Source organism: Miscanthus floridulus, chromosome 3 (assembly GCF_019320115.1).
Source record: "Miscanthus floridulus cultivar M001 chromosome 3, ASM1932011v1, whole genome shotgun sequence".
In the NCBI taxonomy this organism is placed as follows: Eukaryota; Viridiplantae; Streptophyta; class Magnoliopsida; order Poales; family Poaceae; genus Miscanthus; species Miscanthus floridulus.
In genome coordinates this window covers 117,847,754-117,867,374 of record NC_089582.1, presented here as the reverse complement: position 1 = coordinate 117,867,374, position 19,621 = coordinate 117,847,754, and the positions used below count along the sequence as shown (strand labels likewise).

Genomic DNA, 19,621 nt, shown 5'->3' with positions numbered 1-19,621 from the left:
TTCCTGCTCATATACCTGCAAAAGGAGCAACCGTAGGTCCGTAGGATAATGTTAATGCCTGAAATCTGAACATGACCTAATACCAGAAGAGAACTAGTACTAGTATACTACTCCAGCCTTGCTGTAAGGAAGTAAGAGATTTTTTTTCTTGAATGCATAAAAGATTTGCACATCTTTGTAATTAAGGCTGAAATGTTTATACAAACAATGCGTTTCAGACGAGTGCCCTAAAAGGTCTACGTGAGTACAACCGTGGGCTGGACCATCCTTTAAATAGAAAACATATTTTGATATTACACAAATGATAGACAATCGGTGTAAGAGCAAGAGGTCAAGCGGAAGTGTACCAAATATACTCTGGCTCCATCTCTGACAGCAACTTTTGCGGAGGAAGTGTACCAAACATTTTAGGAGAAGGAGGATCCATACCTTTTTTTGATCTAGAGGAGTTATAATTTGGGCTCCTCCATGAATGTTTCATCTCCTCTAGAGAAACACTTGGAAAGGAGTCATGCCAAACAAAAACATAGCAACGTTCATAAAGCAACACTAAACCGTAGTCCAACGCCTTAACCTACCCTGTACTGTACCTCTTTTATAAGGAAAAAACACCTAAAGATTTCAGATTGATCTTCAACTTTCGTTAGTGAAGAAAATAGTGAGGACTGGTCTCATAGGGAAGTCGAGGATACCTATCGCGAACTCAAGGTCCAACACCTAAGATGTAAAAATTTTCTTTTTAACTATTCTTAAATTTATGTAACAAATCTATTTATTAGATGCTTGCATATGAACATATATCATGAATCTGCGACAGATACCATCAAGTGTTCATAAAGATAGTTCCTACCATTTTTTTCCTTGATACGACAACGACTTCGTCGCTACCCTTTGCCACTCTGCCCCCGTGTGCCACTTCCTAGTCTGCTAAATTGCCACTTTCCTTATACTACCTCCGTCCCTAAGAAAATACAATTCTAAAGTGCCTAAAATTTGATCAAATATATAAATAAAAATATTAATGTTTATAACATCAAATATATTATATACAAAAGTATATTTCATGATGAATCTAACTATTTTGTATGATAAATATAAGTATTTTCATATAAATTTGGTCAAACATAATATACTAAAAACAATACTTCTTTAGAATCGCATCTTTTTGGGACGGAGGGAGTATTTTTGTTACATGTGTATATATGTTCTCTTGGTAACTCGCAGTGTTGACGAGAAGTTAGGATTGGTTAATCTAGATATTCCCCCTTGGTAACTCGCAGTGTTTACGAGAAGTTAGGATTGGTTAATCTAGATATTCCAAAGCCCCCCCCCCCCCCACCCCCACCCCACCCCCCCCCCCCCCCCCCCCCCGTCGTATTCGTGAGAATTGGGTGGTAGTAAATATGAATGCAAAGAAAAAATGAAGACTTGGTTTGCGTTGCTCCTAAAAAATGGCGTGTTTCACTAGCAGCCTGGGAACGGAAACATGGGCATGTTTCCGTTCCTATGTTCCACGTTCCGAAAACATCTATAGTCCGAAAACGCGAATATTCTCGTTCCCACCTTGTAAAATGATACCCAAGTTCTCGTCCCGTTCGGGAACGGGGACGGGAACCGAATCATGGCTGCTAAGTCCAACACTCGACACCTTTGACTAGTCTAGGTTCTAGCAAAAGCATACTATCCAGTACACCAGGTTCCATTCCTGGATCAGCTCCAAAAAAGCAGTCTTTTTTACAGCATCGTTTGTCAAGATTTTTCACAGCATCCTTATCCAGCATTTACGCTGCCTCATCGAGCTGCAACCTCTTTTTTCCGCGGAGCGGAGGGCATCATCCTTGCGCTCGCGCTGCCGACCAGGAACTCCGTCCGAATTCCCTCGACCTCCCGTACTCGCGGGCAAATCGCGGACAGCAACCACGGGGGTGATCCTGCTCAGGCGCGTGCCTCTCTTATCCACACCCCACCTGGGGCGAAAAGTTGCCGAGCTGTGTGTGTGATGTGCCACTTCGAAGCTCAAGTTGCTCGCTGCGCGACAGGCCTGGAGCAGTCGGCTGGGCCATGGGTGATTTGCACTCGTGCGGAGAGGTCGCCGGACCTGAAGAGACTGATGTTTTGGTGAGTAGCTCGGAGTCGGCAGAATATCCTCCGCCTCTGCTTAACTCCACTGTGCGAAAATGTTTGCGTTCCGTTTATACTTCAGTAAAAATATTGCAAAAAAAGGTGTGGTGTTCAGTAGCCGTCTTCCTGCTGCTGCGACTGAATGTCATGTCTTCACTAATTGTGCAGCAACATATGCTATGGTCAGAATCCGATATTTACTGGGGTGGTGAGTGGTGACGTCAGATACTCCTAGATGTTGATCATGGCAATGGCATGAGTCGTCTGCAAAATTACTTCAGCTAACTGGTAATAATTCTGGATACTGTATGTTTGGGAGGGTCCTTTAGCTTGTAAGTAAAAGATCATGAGTTATGTTTGCTCTAGAACAGCTTGAGACAGCTATGTTCGATTTCGCGGGTGTAAACCTGTTCGCTTGCCCGTAAACGATCGTAAATTTTCAGTCAGGAATAGTGTTTTTCTCTCACACCAAACCAGCCAGCAGTAAATAATCCACGATCGTTTACGGCCTCCCAGGCTGTCAATCATTTCATATCACGACTCATGATTTCTTTTTACGTTTTGTACAATAATTTTGCTATTGTCGGCAGGTCTATGTTAGTATGTTGTCCGTGGTGTACTGGGGCGTTTCAGACAAAGATTGCAGTCCAGAAATGCAAGAAAAAACTACTAGATCATTGTTCGGTGACTCAGATGTAGACCCCAAGAACACAGCTCGAACATATCCTCATCATCAGCCTTGACTAGCATTTATCGAAATGATAACATTTCTTCTTCTTTTTTTTCTAGTATCCCTCTTCTAGGAAGAAAATCGTTTGTAAAGCAAGGGTGTGCGTATCAAACAGTGAAGTTAAAGAAAATCTCAATGCGAAACGTCCACAGCAACTGAAAACCCCTATAAGGCTATAATCAGTGTAGAAAGTTAGAAAGATAGAGAAACACCTCGTACCCGCGAATATGTCCCAAACCGACTTTCTATTCACTACCTCTGTCTATAAAAAAAAAATACAACTCTAGTTGTGTCTCTAGTCAAACTATCTAAGGTTTGGCTAATTTTATATATAAAAAAAAGATATCAATATTTATGGCACCAAATAAATATGCTATAAAAATATATTTTTTTGACAATAATGTTTATTTGATACCATAAAAATCATTACTGACCAGGACAAACAACAGATGTGCGCGCCTCAAAAGAAAATGTACCGAGAAACTTTCATCCAAAAAAAGTAGCTGCACACATTGGCGTTCCCACAAGAGAATGGTGTTCTTACTGCTCTAGCAAACACTTGGACTGAAAATAGCCGTGAAATGACCAGGCTGATGGAACACCACTGCAACAACTTGGTGAGATTGTGCCTTGAAGTTGAGCCCCGGCATCCGCAACCGTGCCCCCGGCTTGGAGCTCTTTCTTTGTCACAGGTCTTCCAGTTTCTCGGTCCACCTGAAGTTGTTGCCAAGCACACTTGCCTGTCATCTCCATGCCGGCCGGTGACGACTGACGACTCTTCTGTCAAAACAAAAAAACGACTGACGACTCACATTCAGTGCAGTTCGGCTACTGATTTGTGCAAGCAAGCACCCTCTCTCCACACTAGCAAGAAGGATTCATCATCGTCCAGCTGCCAGTTGCAACCATCTATCTCATCACAATTCAGTAATTCACAAGGATTGGATGACGACGATCTGCAAGCTAGGGATACAATGTACGAAGGCTTCAGATATTATCTGCTATAATCAACATTTTGAATATACGGGCGATCAGACCTGAAACAATGGTGTCTCAGGAGTCCGGTACTCTTAATGTTCCGACAAGCGAATCGAACTTGTACTGGCCAGAAAACATTTGGAGAAGACGGTTGGGGTGCCAGCCAGACTGATGGAACACCACCACAGCAACTTGTGTGAGATCGTAGGACAGCATGCATGCACAACCGCGCGTGTCCTTGGTGCTCTTCGCTTCGCACAGGACTCATAACAACGTACGCATCCAACCGACTCAAAAGTTCGGCACCTAGCTTTTTTCTTTGCGTCCCATCTGAGGTTCTCTCGTCGAGCACACTTGCCCGTCGACTCTGAGCTGGTGGTGAGTGGCGACGCTCATTCACTGCACGTCTGCACTTGTCTCCATACCAGGAAGAAGGATTATATCCATCGTCGTCTAACAGACAGTTTATTTGCGACCATCTCATTCGCAAAGGGACTGGATGACGATCAGCAGAGGGATCCAATGCACAAGAGTTTGAGATATGATTAGTATCTGCCACTATCAGGACAGGACATGGAGCTTACTCCTGCACTGCATGTCTACATTCCCAGTATGTATAAAGATCTCATGTCCATGTCGCATGAGCTTAGCACACGGGTAGAAATGCTCTCTCGTATGATGCTGTACAGGGAACATAATGCTATCTTGGGCGTATCTCCGCAGAAGCATTATCATCAAGTTCTATTCCATATACTGACTAGTGCCTAGGAGCTAGTACTATATATTATTTGGATGACGCACTAGTGCTGCTGCTGCTGCTATTTTACTGAAGATAAGTCTAAACATCTGTGGACTGTTGGAGCAAGTAGCATTGTGATTTGTGAGTGTGTGGACAGCACTGTCGGAACGAGGTTACCGGTATGAACTAGCCAGTACTCGATTGACACGTGTGTTGACCTGAGATAACAGTGAGAGAGAGGTCAATCCCTCCATTGTTACAAACGCACGTGGCCATGGAGACTGTTGAAGCAGTGCTGTAGAACAGGGCGTCTGTATCTCTTACCATGGAGGGAGCTATCGGGGGGTCGCAAGTGACATGCATGACTAGGGTTGTGAAAAGGATTTCCTACCAACTCCATCCAAAGATAAGACCAAATTACTTTAGCAAATGGATCAACCGTGTTATAGTGAAAAATAATGCTGCTCCACTAGCTAGTAGCTTAGTTGGTTTAGTTCTTCAACAAGCTAACAAGAAACAAGGGTTAAGGAATGATCTCACTCACATCAAGCGCTTATCACCTAACCATATTGGGTCTATTTGGTATAACTTATAAACTATTTATGTCCCAAATAAGCTGAAACTAACAGCTAAACGTCACACATTTCTGCAACTTATTTTTTTTTGTGTGTAAGTTTCTATAGTTTATTTTAGCTGTGTTTATTCCCATAATCCTCATTTATACAAAAAAAAAGTAGCAGTCATACGTGTTTATTGTGACCGCGCTTATCCATTTGCATAGAAGTTATATGTCTTTGTTCGATGAATAGAATAAAAAGCCCTGCTCGCTGCAGATTTTTAGGCTGCTGCTACAGTAAAACTGTTATCTGTAGCTAGTAGTACATCGAACGGCCGAAGCCGCAGCCAAAGTAGCTGCAGCGAGACAGTGAGTGGATACATGACTCAGGGTTATGCCGCAGTCACGAGAAGATACATGACTCTGAGGTCATCGTACGAGTTTAGGTTTCCATGCACGAACAAATCACTACATCTGGCTCACTCGTGCGGTTCTTCTTTGTCCCCAGCTGCATGTGCTGCATTTGCATCTGGAGACTGGAGTATAGCCACTCTGCAAGATGCAGCAGAGATCATTAGATCAACCGACAGGCAGTACAGAAGATATCTGCAAGTGGCATCATGCCCGCCGTCCGGCCAGACAAAAGGTGTCGTCCCGTCAATCATCTGATCTGACAACGCACGGAACAACGCACGGTCCGGCCAGACAAAAGGGGCACTGGCAGTCGCAGTAGTATGTTCACTGGCAGTGACAGTCGCAGTAGTATGTTCACTGTCACTGCTCAGGGCTCGCTCTCTGTCGCACAGTCCACCTGCAGGGCGTCCGGACATGGCGCACGGCGTCTTGTCGGGCTGGCTGTCTGGCGTCGCCGTCGTCGTCGTCACCCGCAGGCCGCTTCCTCCAATGGCCCGGAGTTGAGTTCCGCGGACGCCGAACCCTGGCTGGTGTGGTGGCTGGCAGCCAGATCTAGGCGCTTTGGGAAAATCGTGGATGTCAATCCGTTGCGCCGCCTGCGGCAACTTTCTTTTGCTGATCAGGGCGGACTGACGGAGCGAGAGCTGAAGAAATGTTGGAGGCTGGACCGTTTGGAATGGTTTTATAGAAATCAGTTTAATTTTAGAAAAAAAAAGACACAGGGATATAGAAACCACTTGTCTGAACTTAAAAGGTTCATTTCTACGGGCTTATATTGGGAGCTGCACAGTATAACTTAGCCAGCTCAGTTTTTTTTTCTCAAATACGCTAAAGGTTTACGCATCTATGTATTAAAATTGAGAAATAGTAACAATTATAATAACGCGTCATGAATATGGCACACCAGGGGTTAGTGTTATATAATCAGCTCTGCCCTGCCCTCCCTAGCAGAAGTTTTTTTTTTTTTTTACCAAAGTTGCATGATTCATTGAAATTCGAAATGGTGTGGACGCGTGCTCTTTTTTGCAAGCTAATGAAACAAGAGCCAAGCTTCGCAGCATTCCAAACACGAATCCGACAATAGAAGCTACAATACTCTATGGGGCTATGGTGGGCCATGGGCTATGGAAACTTTTGTAGAAGCGCCAAGGCGGATAGCGCCATACTGCCATAGTGCCATCTGCCGAGCCGTACCAGGCAAGATCACATCAGAATTTCCCTTCATCGTACTATCAGATTGTTGTGTTGCTCGTCTTGTCATTCTGGGTATGATCCACATCCCGCAAGTTGGTACCAAAAAAGCAGATCGAACAGAAGCCCTTTTGGTAGTACTGGTAGGTTAGGAACAAAATGCATCTAGACTCTTTGATCTTCAGACCTGACAAGACGATTGCTAGGCTAGGAACAAAATGCAACTAGGCACATACTGCCTCTGTTTAAAAATAGTTGGGCCTTGTTTAGATTGTAAGTTTTTTCACTTTCTTTATCACATCAAATCTTTAGACACATGTATAGAGTATTAAATGTAGATAAAAAAATAACTAATTACACAGTTTGATTATAAATTACGAGACGAATCTTTTGAGCCTAGTTAGACCATGATTGGACAATAATTATCAAATACAAACGAAAGTGCTACAGTATCAAATACTGATTCCTAACCTCAATCTAAATAAGGCCTTGATACTTAACTAAAATATCAACTATTTTGAGAGTTCATAGCCAAAATATCAATTTTTTAATCTAAAGTATCAATTATTTTGGGACAAAGGAAGTAAGTTAGGGCAATGTGGTAAGGGAGAGTTTTCTTCAGTTTTGTTTGTGAATGCGTTTCAGCCTACGTTCCTTAAAAAAAAGGAACTTACTACCTCCGTTTCAAATTATATAAGTCGTTTTGTCATTTCTAGCTATATTATTTTTGCTATACATCTAGATATTAAGATATATAATAAAAAATATTAACTAAAAAAATAAGATGACTTATAATTTGAAATGGAGGAAGTATAAATCAGATTCAGCACTTATTCAGTTTGGTGCCCGAATTTCAGCAATGTTTTCCTGGTAGTTGCACAACGAAATTGGTGTCAGCATCTGGTGGTGACAATTTAACACCAGCCAAACACATGAGAAACAAAGTCTTACATTGAGAAACCATACTACCTTGCACATTTCAACTAGTGAACTCGAGCGCGGATGCATAAAATTGATGAAGTGCCATCCCAGGAAACTCTGTTTTGCCTATAACAAGTTAAACAACGAACAGTTTACAGTGCCTCACTAACACCAAACAATCTTTCAGCCTTTTCTTTGCGAGGACACTCGAGTCCTCACTCTAAGTTACAACATTCTCTATACCTAGAAGTTGGTTCTGTGCTCGGAACGAATAGCAGATAATAGAATACTTTCAGTAGGTGGTGAAGGAACCACATTTTTTTCTTCTGTTGAGGCTTACACCTGCTCCCCCATGAGAGCGAAGAACAGCACTCACCACCAGATCAGATTTTATCATGAAGGTTAACAACCAGGTCATGTGCATCATCTAGCAGCCTCCAGACGTCGAGCTGCCCAGCCATGCTGTTGCACTCTCGCAATATCTCGTCCATGCTACTATACTTCTCAATTATTAGCTTCCTCCTCTGCAGGACACAAGCGGCGATGGCATAAAGTAACAAGTCGTCAGTTGGAGGAGCACGCAGTCTTATCCTTCCCCAGGTGGACCTCCCGATCCCGGCTCGTATAGCTGCCTGGTCAGCCCACATAACCTCCCACAGGCACAAAGTTTGCTCAAAAGTGAGCTCTCTCCTGAAGAGAACTACCACCATTCTGTACACAAAGAAACAGTCCTCAGCCTGCAGCTTCTGCAGATGCCTATACAGGTGCGAATCTTTGCGCTTGATAATCTGAGAGACAATCTTCAACTGCCTTCTTATTCCAACCTCATCAAGCCTGAAGTTGTGCCTTGCTTTCCTCATGAAACCAACGAAACACCAAAACGCTTCGTCGTCCTCTTCCATCACCGCAATGATAGGTGATAACAGATCACTCATACCTTGGCAGTAGCCAATCTCTGGATCATAGACCGCATATGCCTCAAGCAACCCAACTAATCGGGCAGCATGATAAATCATATTGGGCTCTAAGTGATCATAATCTTTCAACCCAACAGACGCTGCAGACTGCAATGCTCTCTCCTTGGGAACTTCAGCTTGGTTGCGAGAGAACAAAATCCATTCACTGTTTGACCGGATAGCATCCAACCTTATAATGCGCTGCCATGTGGCAAAGTCCTCTGAGGTTCTGCTAGACCTAAAAAAATCTGCCTTGAATGAAGTGCTCCTGGTATATTTAGGATCTGGATCACAGTTCTCCTCGCCAGACACAGATATCCTTCCAGGGTCATCCTCATCGGATGATTCAGAATCAGATGATTCTGACTCTGCTATGCATGGATATGCATAAGCTAACTCATCTGCATCTTCTTCCATACATTCAATGACAGCACAGGGAATGCTCTCTGGTTGGTCAGCTTCACTCTGTTCAGGTTTCAGCTCCTCGAGTGAAACAGGAGCAGGTATAGCATTGGCATTTTCAAAACAAGGTGATTCTGACCCTTCAGCAGTACCTTCTAAACTAGAACACTCCTCGTTATTAACTTCAGTTATTGCCTTCAACCAATTTCCCTTATACCCATTCAGAATTTGTTGGCACTGCCTCCTCAGCTTTTCATACTCTTTCCTGTACCAATATCATACCAATTAAAAATTTCCAACAGATCATATAAGAAATAAAGAAATAAACAGTACATGAATGGCAATAGGATGTCCTAGTTCCATTTCCTTTCAAACTTACAATATCAACCTCTTCTGAATTTACTAAAGAGATTAAGAAGTCAATGGATGCTGCTCAAGTGCTACATGATATTTCTTAGTCTCGCACTCTTGCTTCATAGGAAACGTGGACATGGTACATTGAGCCAAATGAACACTTGCAGCGTAAACCAAGTACCCAAACAGATCTATAAACATGTGCCAGTTATCACCAAAGAAAAGCCTTCAAAATGGTGAATGTTACCTTTTCTTGATCTTGACAGAGTTCCTTTCCTCTTCAGAGCTATTCAGATCATAGCTGCAGATAAAACACAGAAGCTCAATCTCCATGAACAAAAGTTCACCAAGCACAACATAGTAAGCACATAAACAAAACTTTACTTTCAGGTAAATGGGCAAATATGAACAAGCTTGACACCATACTGTGCTGATAATACTAAATGTATGATGTGTTGAGTATTCAGCAGCCGGCCATAAACTAAAGCTATCTTGCAAAATCACATTCCTACAAGATAGATTATTCATATTCCAGACAAGACACGAGAGCACACTAATTGCTTGTTCTGAATTTCGTTAACTAATAAGAAAATGGGAGAAGGAAAAGGTCCACATTACACACCTGAACACTTATATTTTTCTCATTTATGCACTATGCAACCCTACATTTTACAAGCCTCAAATAAGAAAACTGTTTACAAACTCTGTAGTTCAGAATCCACCAAGGTTTTCATTAACTTGGAAGTGGCTTTTACATAGTTAATGCTACAGTACCATGTTCATATAGTTTTGTTAATTTTTTAAGAGTAAATTACACGGCCGGTCCTTAAAGTATTGGGCTGATTTCGTCTGGGTCCCCAAACTATGAAATCGCACTCTTGGCTACTCAATCTACTTAATTCGGTCCATGTAGGTTCTAAACAGCCCAGGCGGTGTCAAGTGGCTGTCCACGTACGCAATGCCAACGAGCGCGCTGAAGCACCCGTCCTCCGCCTGCGCCGCCTCCTGGCGTCCCTGCGCCCGCCGGGCCACGCGGGGCCGCTCCCTGCTCACTGAACTCTCTGCTACCTGCTGGCCTGCCCTGCTGGAACTCTCTCGACTGAGCTGGAGAACGCCGCGCAGAGCACGGCCAGCGCCAGCGCCGGGAGCTTCCCGGCGACGAGGCCACCGCTACCGGCGTCGGGAGAGCAGAGCGAGGCGGCGTCGCTGCCTCCGTTGTCGGACTCGCACTCGCCGCAGCTCAGCCTGGGCGACTCCGCCGCCTCGCGGATCGGCGAGACGGATCCGCGCCCGCGCTCGCGGCGCGAATCCACCTCTTCCTTCGTCTCGGACTCGATCCACGATAGCGCCACCGACGCGAGCGTGGCCACTGTCTCCAGGATGGCACCGGTGCTCCTGCCGCCGCCGCCGCCGCGGCGTCGTGATCCACCGAAAGCTCACGCCTTTGCTGGGGCACAACGAGCGCCGGCTCCGTGGCAGCGGTGAGCGTCGGGTCGGCGCCGGGGGCGCGGTGCCGCCGTCTGGGGTTCCTGAGGCGGCCGTGGTTCTTGATGACACTGTCGGCGAGGGAGGTCGGGAAGCCGGTCTGCACTAGGAGCGGCCCCGCGCGCGATCTGCAGCATCACGTCAACGACGACGGCGAGCGGGAAGGGCTTCAGCATCCGGCCGGGGCTCGCCACAGAGGTGAGCAGCGCGGCCTCGACGCCCACGGCGTCGGCGCCGACGAAGTGCTTCACCGCGAAGGCCTCCCCCATCCACTGCACCTCCTTGAGGTTGCCCACCAGCCGCCTTCGGACGTGGAAGTCGCCCTGCAGGAGCACGGACGCCGGGTGCACCTTCCCGCACCAACGGCTCTGGCGAGCCCGGGCTCCTCCGTTCATCAAGGTACCGCGACAGGAGCCACCAGTCCTCCTTCCACGCCGCGTCCATCCTGGCGGCGAGCTCACGCGTCGCCAGGTACCGCGCGCTGAGCCTCTGCCGGAATAGCCTCGGCTCCAGCATGTCCCTGTCGTAGTCCTTGGCGAACAGCAGCCGCCGCCGGGCGAGCTCGTCCGAGTCGGACCCCGTGACCTCCGAGACAAGCTCGACGGCCTCCAGCACCACGGCGACGCTCCAGAGCAGGCTGTGCATGTGCTGCTCCACGTAGTCGGCGCCGTGCGTGGCCGCGGCGGCGTGCGCCCACCAGCACCACAGAGAGCGAGGACGACTCGACGGACGCCCGCACACGCGCCGCGAAGGGCTGCGCGAGGGGCCGCTCCGCCATAGCCACGCGAGGACCTGCTATATCTGGCCGCGCGAGGGGCCGTTGCGCCTGCTGCATCCGTCCGCGTGAGGAGCCGCGCCACCGGGGCCATGCCGTAGCAGAAGAGGCTGCGGGCGCTCGCCGTTGCAGAAGAAGAAAAGGGCGCATGTGAGCGTAGCGCGGGCGAGCGTGTACGGCAGCACATGCGGGCGGGCGAGCAGGGCGGAGCCCATGCGAGCGAAGCGCAGGCGAAGCGCATGGGGGCGGGCGGGCTGTGCGCGGGCGAGCAGAGTGCATGCGGACGGGCGAAACGTGGGCGAGCGTACGATAGCGCTTGCGGGCTGTGCGCGTCGCGGGCACGAGCTACGCCTGCAGCGCCAGTCTCGAGCCCTGCTGCCGCGGGACAAGCAGGCCGTGCCGCCAGCGCCGACAAGCACGCAGGAGGCGCAGGCTTTTCGTGCGGGGGCTTTTTGGCTAAAAAGCCAGTAACTGCCGAGGGTCACATGTGCCTCACGTACATACATGGACAGCCACGTTGACTGCTTGACACCGCCTGGGCGGTTTAGGACCTAAATGAACCGAATTAAGTAGATTGGGGAGTCAAGAGTGCGATTTCATAGTTTAGGGACCCAGACGAAATCAGCCCAATACTTTAAGGACCGGCCGTGCAATTTACTCAGCTGACAGAGTACTTGCATGTTAAAACCACTAGGGCTGGACAAAATACCCGTGGCTAGCCAGCTCGCTCGACTCGTGACCTGCTCAACTCGACTCGTTAACATAATGAGCTAGCTCGAGTTGGCATTTCAGCTTGTTACGTTAACGAGCCAGCTCACAAGCCACACAAGCCTGGCATAAATATACACATCGCTAGATACCCTCGGCTCTCTCACGCCTGAACATGTTACATGTGCTAGACTTGTGCTTTTTTTTACTTAACTAGCGTCTAGCAAACCTCCCTCCCTCCCTCACCGGACTCCATCGAACCATCCCCATCCAGCACCTCCCAAATCCCAATCATCCACCTAGCTTGAACCATCCCCATTGAGCGCCTCCTAATCATCGCACCAGCCTGCCTAAGCGCCGGCGTCCAAGCTAGCGCCTCCCAACATCACACCAGCCGCTAGCTTGACTGCTTGCAAGCACCGTCCGCTGCCTACTCGCCGTCGTCCAAGCTAGAGCTGCCGAGCATGGAGACTAGAGGGCAGATACACTTCCTTGGCGCGTAGGAGGTGAAGCCTAGTGTCACGACCTCACTGCACGTTGGAGTCCTGCATTTGGATTGAATGATTCGAATTTTGTCCAGCTGATTTGTGTTCTACTTCAGTGATTTCATTGATTTATGGCACGTTTGGATGTTTGGCTTCGATTGTTTGCTCGGTTAGTGTTAGAATCTGGGGATTCATATTCTATTCCTTCTGGATTTTGGTTCGGTTATGGTCCAATTTCACTATTGGATGTGTATTATTGTGCAACCTAAGCTTTGGGGATTTGTTTAACATGGCATCGTCATTGAGCTCGCGAGCTGAGTGAGCCAGCAAGAGCTGGCAAACAAATCGAGCCGAGCCAGCTCGTTAGGATAATGAGCCAACTTGAGCTGATCCGAGCCGAGCCGGCTCGATATCCACCCCTAAAAACCACCACCACTCCACCAGATCACCAAAAACTACGGGGGTTTCAGGGATAGGGGGTGAAGTAGACGGTTCTGATAATTGAGGGTCATAATGTATGCGGGTTCATAGTGCAGGTGGTAAACTAAATGAACAAGAAAATTCTGGAGGTGTAATATGGGATTCTCCCGAAAATAAATACAACTGAATGCTCCTATACTCTGGTTTAATAGTTAATACTTAGGGTCTGTTTGGTTTAGCTATGGGCTGTAAAAAAACTGCTCTGAGCTGTGGAAAAGCTGCTGTGACTTATGTGCTGTGAAAAAGTTGTAGGTTGTTTGGTTAAAATAACTATAAAACCTACCCCCATCTCTTTATCTCCCTTGAAACAGCTGTAACATTTATCTATTTCCACCCATTTGGAAAAGCTGAAAGTTCAAAGCAAAAGGCAAGGGTCAAGGTGCTGCAAAAATTGTACTACACGAAAGCAGCTTCTGGTTTTACTTGTTTGGTTGGCTTTCTGCTTTTTGGCAGCAGAAGCAGTTTCCAGAAGCTAAACCAAACACAGCCTTAATAAGCCATCTTCCTGATATAAACCTACAAAATTCCTAGCTTTCCAGTGACAAAGATAAGAGTTGTAGATGTAGCAGTGACCATTGCAGGCAAAGCCATATGTACGAATACCAGTGGCCTGTGCACAATGCACAGCGGAAACATCGCATGAGAGAGCTGTAAGCATACAATTAGTAGCATTCTATTTAAGTTATATTTCTAAAAAGGATAGTATTTAACTGTCAGATTTAAACGTTTAGGGTTTCTAAAAAGAAAAACCTGCCACACAAACAAGTAATTATCACCTTGAAATTTATTTATACAGAGTTCAAGATTGATCTAGTTAAAAACAATTAGTAGGTACCACTTATACAGCTAGTTTGGCATTAACCAGTAATTCATTGAGGCTCATAAAAACTGAACTGACACCGATTTATAGAAAGCTGTTATTAATCCCTGGATTCAAATTTGAAGGACAAAAAAACGACGGAATTGACACTAGGCCAATAATTAACGAGGCAATATCTTAATCAAATAAATAACATGACGCTTTGGAAGGTATTGAGTATTGACATGCATAGGTGTAATATTAAACTTACACAAAAAAATCAGCAGTTATAAATTTACAGGATGGGTAAAAGAGATCAAGTAACTCACACTCCTAGTAGGAAGGGCCAAACTTCAGCCCTAATGCTTGGTTCAATGCCCTGGTACAAAAAAAGAGGGGCATTTATGTCAGTAATGCAGTTGGACTCTAAGATACAAACATTTCCATAACAGAAGAGATATCAACATGACTGTATTACTACATACTCCCTCCATACTAAAAAATGAAGTCGTTTTGGGCAGTGACACGGTCTCCAAAGCATAACTTTGACTAAAGGGCGTACCCAGTGCAGAGAGCTCCTGCTCTGTGCAGGGTCTAGGGAAGGGTGTCAGTGGCAAGCCTTACCCTCGCCTGTGCAATGCGAGGAGACCGCGACTCGAACCCGGGACCTTCCGGTCACAGGCAGTAAGACTCTACCGCTTGCACCAGGCCCGCCCTTCATAACTTTGACTACTTATTTTTATAAAGATATTTATCAAAAAGTGATATATGTAAATTTTTGTGAAAGTATTTTTCAAGACAAATCTATACATATGGTTTTCACATTTCCAAACTCAACAACTTAAAAGTTATTCATGATTTATATTCCCAATGTTTGACCCAAGCCTTGTCCAAAACGACTTCAGTTTTTAGTATGGAGGGAGTACAACAGATAGCCAACTCTGATGCAACCTATATCTGGATGATATGGATGGAAAATGAATAAACACTGTACTTACACCACTGCGAACTTTCTTGAGAAACTTCTTTCCACCATCACGAAGCTTTCCATGTGCTGAAAACAGACTCTCCCACTGTTCACGAGAAAGTGCTCGTTTTCTTTTCCTTCGGGACCATGGAGATTTAATACCACCCCTGTGACCATATAGGGCATATATTCAGCAAATGGTATAACCAATCAGATAGATCAACGACAATAATGTCGGTATATCAACTGAGAAATTAAATGTACAGTAACATGCTTCAGTATTACATGATGCACATACTGCATCCATTGGTCTATCTAAAGCTGAAGTCCTCATTATGACACCTTAAACAAGATTTGAACATACAATGCTAAACTTAATACAGCATGTACAAGAAATAGATCAAGTTACAAAAAGAAAGAATTGACAGTCTTATCAACTGAACTAAACACAGAAACAACTTTCTCTGGTTGCTTGTAAATAACTGGGCACTGCTTATGGCGGTCTTATTGTCCCTGGATGAACTAACTTGAAACAGGTTAGCCATAAACAACCAGATACGACATGCAAGTCTAACATTATGAACTAACACTTGAGAAGACTTCATAAGCTGTGATCTTACTCCCTAGAGGCGTCAGTGTGTCACTGATCTAGAAGTAAAGCCACGTAGACCTTAATTATATTCAGAAACACATAAGGGAAGCATCATGTCACTAACACAACTGAAACTGAAAATAAACATACTGAAGTTACTAGTTCATGGCCTTGGCAACCGATTGATGGCACAGTGGATTCACACATGCGTGGAAGTGCACTGAGCCATGAATCCACGTACACGGTACACCTCTACTCTATGCTCCAATCTAAATCATTATATCAGAGCACATAAAACACTCTAATTTGAGTACCTAGGTCGCATTCAGACCACTAATTACAACACAGCAAGCTCGGGCAGGGTCCACAGAACCAGATCAACAGCAGTCAAATGAACCACATGTAACAAGAACCGAATACGAGGCATTTCAAGTCCTAAAGGCAGCGCCTTTCGCTAATCCGAAGGGAGAAACCCACCGATCCGAGTGCGGCGAGGACGACGCCGGCGAGGAAGAGGACGAGGCGGCCGCCACAGACGACACCGCAGCCACCGCGGAGGAGGACGAGGACGCGGCGGCGACGAGGAGAGAGCGGATGTGGATCCACGACGAGGACGGCGGGGAGGACGCGGCCGTCGGCGAGGACGACGACGACGACGGAGAGGACGAGGTGCTGGATCGCCGCAGCGCCTTCATGTCCTTCTCACCCACCTACCCCGAAACCCCCACCACCCACCCAACAGCTGCCCTCCGCCGCTAGCGCCACCACTCCGCCGGGCCCCGCCTCCCTGCTGCCATGCCCCCGCCACCGCAGGATCTCGCCGCCGGCGTACGCCCGCCCCCCACCCCGCGCGCCGCTTGGGCAGAGGACTGTCCGATTTGGTTTCTCTCTTTAAGCTTTTAGCAACGGGACACGGGGGAGAAAGTGTAGGGAGAGAGCATGTGACGCCAATAAGACCCGAGGCCGAGCCACAAGGAAGGGAGAGAGTGGGAGTGGGTGCCGTGCGCGTTTGAACGGGCCCCGTTCGGACCTGCCATGTGGGGCCTTTCTTGGCCGTGTCGCTACGGGGTCCACAGGCCAGTGAATGAAGAGGGCAATAGATGATAGACCTACCCCGTCCCGGCGGGGGCCTTTGCATTGTAGGACACTCAACGTTCCAGCATTGAATTATCGACAGAGAAAAAAAATGTTCCGGCATTTAATATTTGCCTATATCCTGAAATTTTAGACGGCTTTCAAGGTCAACTATTGGTGATGTTTATCCGATTGGGATGCAATTTTCGGTGACCTTCATCTACAAGCAGCAGACGGGTCATTGATTCTGATCCAGAGCCCAGAGACGTTTTTTTTTTTTGGACTTGACAACTGTAATCCATACTACAAGTATTTACCACTGAGAATTTCAGACGAAGTATTGGGCGACCAAATCCAAATCCACACGGTTAATTCCGAAAAGATTTTCGTCCTGGAAAAAAATACCAGGAGAATTCATGCGACCACTAGGCATATATTATCAGCCTTATCTTGACTTATATTATATTATCCTAGAAAAGAGACATATTTTTTACCATTTCTACATACAGCGTGTGTAGACAAAGTGTGAGGTTAGCAAAGGTATGGACGTAAATATAGATGTCCATACAGCCCACGGCACGATGGCCAGCACGAAGCCTGCAATTTTAGCCTGACATGAACACGGCCTGGCCTGGTGACGTGCGGGCTCGGGCTGGCACGAGCCGGGGTAGCAGGCCGTGCCTGGGCCTTACCCCAGGCACGACGTGCCAGCCCGGCCCGGCCCGGCCTACAATGGCAGGCCCGGTAGCGACCCGACTTCCTCCCACGGCCTGCTAAGAGTAAGAGCCCACTCTAATCCCTAACCCCCGCCGCACTCATTCCCCCTTCCACGACCCCACCCCCGCAACCCTGTCGCACTCCCTCTCGATCTATCTCGCGACTCGCCTCCCGGCCCTCTCGCTTGGTCGCGCTCACCTCCTCGCCCCTTCCTCCCGCTCGCGGCCTTACACCACCGCACCACAGGCCACCTTCTCCACGCCCTCCCTCGTGCAGCCGCATCGCCCGCGTCGGCTTCCAGCGTCGGATCCAGCGGCGGCGGCGGCTTCGAGCACGATGGCGGCAAGCGCAGTGGCCGACCTCGAGCAGCTCGATTCCTCGGCGCCCAGCACGCCAACGGTCGCCGTCACCTCTCCTGCTTCCCCTTCCCTTTCTCTGTCGGCGGTCAGTGGGCCTCAGACTGGCTTGGCCCGTTGGCCGTGGCGTGCTTTTCGGGCTAGCCCGGCACGAAAAGCGGCCCAACAGACCATGCTTGAGCCGTCAGCCAGGCACAAAGCCCAGTTCGGCACGGCCCGGAAGGCACGGCGTGCCGTGCGGGCCCAACCTCCATCGGACCGTGCCTAGCACGGGCCCATGCCGTACCAGGCCGGCCCGGCCCGTTGGCCACCTATAGAGGTAAACGAGATGGATTGACTTCCTAGACGACACGTTTAGCTCGTGGAAAATCGCAACTTGTCATTGCCTCGGATGTGCGCCACACAACCTGAAAATATTTTTGCTTTTGAAAAACACGAAAAGCTTGGACGTGGACCGACGCTTTGAACTGGTCGTTCGCTTCTTGAGGCAACACGGTTCTGGAAACGTCACACTGAAACGACATCATAATAGTCCATAATGCATGCACAAATTATAGTGAAGATGGATTGCAAATAAATGTTGACAGAGAGTGCTGCACATAATTTCCATGAAATTCACTTAAGGGCCTGATTGACACAACTTCAGTTTTAAGATCCAAGATAGATATATACTAGTTTGTAAGTTAAATTAAATTAATTAAAGTATCTAAATCTAGTCCAAATAAATAAAATGAAATAATATAGATGCCGATCAACATATCTCTAATTCCAGATCCAATATTTCTTGGAGCTATTGATATCTATCTCATGGATGTCTTGGAGCTGGATCATCTATTGTTATGTGCATACCAGTATGTGTTGAACTCCGCCTATATTGTCTCAACATAGCAGGTCCAAAACCCTGTTAAAGGAGGATGGTTGTGATAGGCGTGGCGAGCCAACGTTAAATCTAGCCATTCTAATGAAGATGAAACCCGAAAGAAAATCATTGGGACGTAACCCTCTCAGCGGCACGCCATATCGGAACCTAGGTATGGTGTTAAATGGGCAAGGACCGGGTTGGCACCCCCTTGGTGATGGGCCGTGTCGTGATCTGGGCATGGTGTCAAGTGAACAAGGATTGGGTCGTCGCTTCCTTAGTGGCGCGCTACATCGGCGCCTGGATGTAGTGAAAATGAGCAAGGGTCTTCACATCTGAGTCGACGGGTGCGAAGGGTAAGGAAGCTAGTCGAACGAACTAGGATCCGTTTAGGTAGTTGGAATGTAGGGTCGCTTACAGGTAAATTAAGAGAATTAGATGATACCGCGATTAGGAGGCGTGTAAATATATTATGCGTTTAAGAGACTAAATGGAAGGGTCAAAAGGCGAAGGAGGTGGACAATACAGGTTTTAAGCTTTGGTACACAGGGATAGCCGCTAATAGAAATGGAGTAAGAGTTTTGATTGATAAGAGCCTCAAGAATGGTGTGGTGCAAGTGAGAAGGCAAGGAGATAGGATTATCTTAGTCAAGCTTGTCGTTGGTGATATGGTCTTGAACGTAATTAGTGCGTATGCCCCCCAAGTAGGCCTCGACGAGAGTGCTAAGAGACAGTTCTAGGAAGACTTAGATGGTCTAATTAGAGTTGTACCTAGTAGTGAGAAGCTTTTTATAGGAAGAGATCTTAATGGGCATGTAGGTACTACAAGCGCAGGCTTCGAGGCAGTTCATGAAGGTTTTAGGTATGGTAGTAGGATTCAAGAGGAGCAAGAAGTTCTGGACTTCGCTGTAGCTTTTGACCTGATGATAGCCAACACTTTCTTTAGAAAGAGAGAATCTCAT

At 47.0% G+C, this 19,621-nt stretch overlaps 1 protein-coding gene and 1 pseudogene across 1 annotated transcript; both read right to left on the bottom strand.

Moving 5' to 3' along the window:
• Positions 1–7,542: 7,542 nt before the first annotated feature.
• On the bottom strand, positions 7,543–16,548 carry LOC136542176 (rab GTPase-activating protein 22-like). The gene is made up of 5 exons (XM_066534497.1): positions 16,131–16,548; positions 15,093–15,228; positions 14,424–14,473; positions 9,610–9,663; positions 7,543–9,273 (listed from the first exon to the last, which is right to left on the bottom strand). Exons 1-5 carry the CDS (start codon positions 16,346–16,348, stop codon positions 8,034–8,036), a joined length of 1,698 nt encoding a protein of 565 aa, XP_066390594.1. The 5' UTR covers positions 16,349–16,548; the 3' UTR covers positions 7,543–8,033.
• LOC136542912 (uncharacterized) lies at positions 9,678–11,492 on the bottom strand (annotated as a pseudogene).
• Positions 16,549–19,621: the final 3,073 nt, after the last annotated feature.

What these genes read in the sequence shown, in the direction of transcription:
- LOC136542176 (XM_066534497.1), bottom strand. Translation starts at nt 16,348, where the DNA reads ATGAAGGCGCTGCGGCGATCCAGCACCTCGTCCTCTCCGTCGTCGTCG. An exon ending in TGGCCCTTCCTACTAGGAGT is followed by an intron (nt 9,664 to 14,423) that starts GTGAGTTACTTG and finishes TTTTATCTGCAG; the next exon opens with CTATGATCTGAATAGCTCTG. An exon ending in TCTGTCAAGATCAAGAAAAG is followed by an intron (nt 9,274 to 9,609) that starts GTAACATTCACC and finishes ATATTGGTACAG; the next exon opens with GAAAGAGTATGAAAAGCTGA.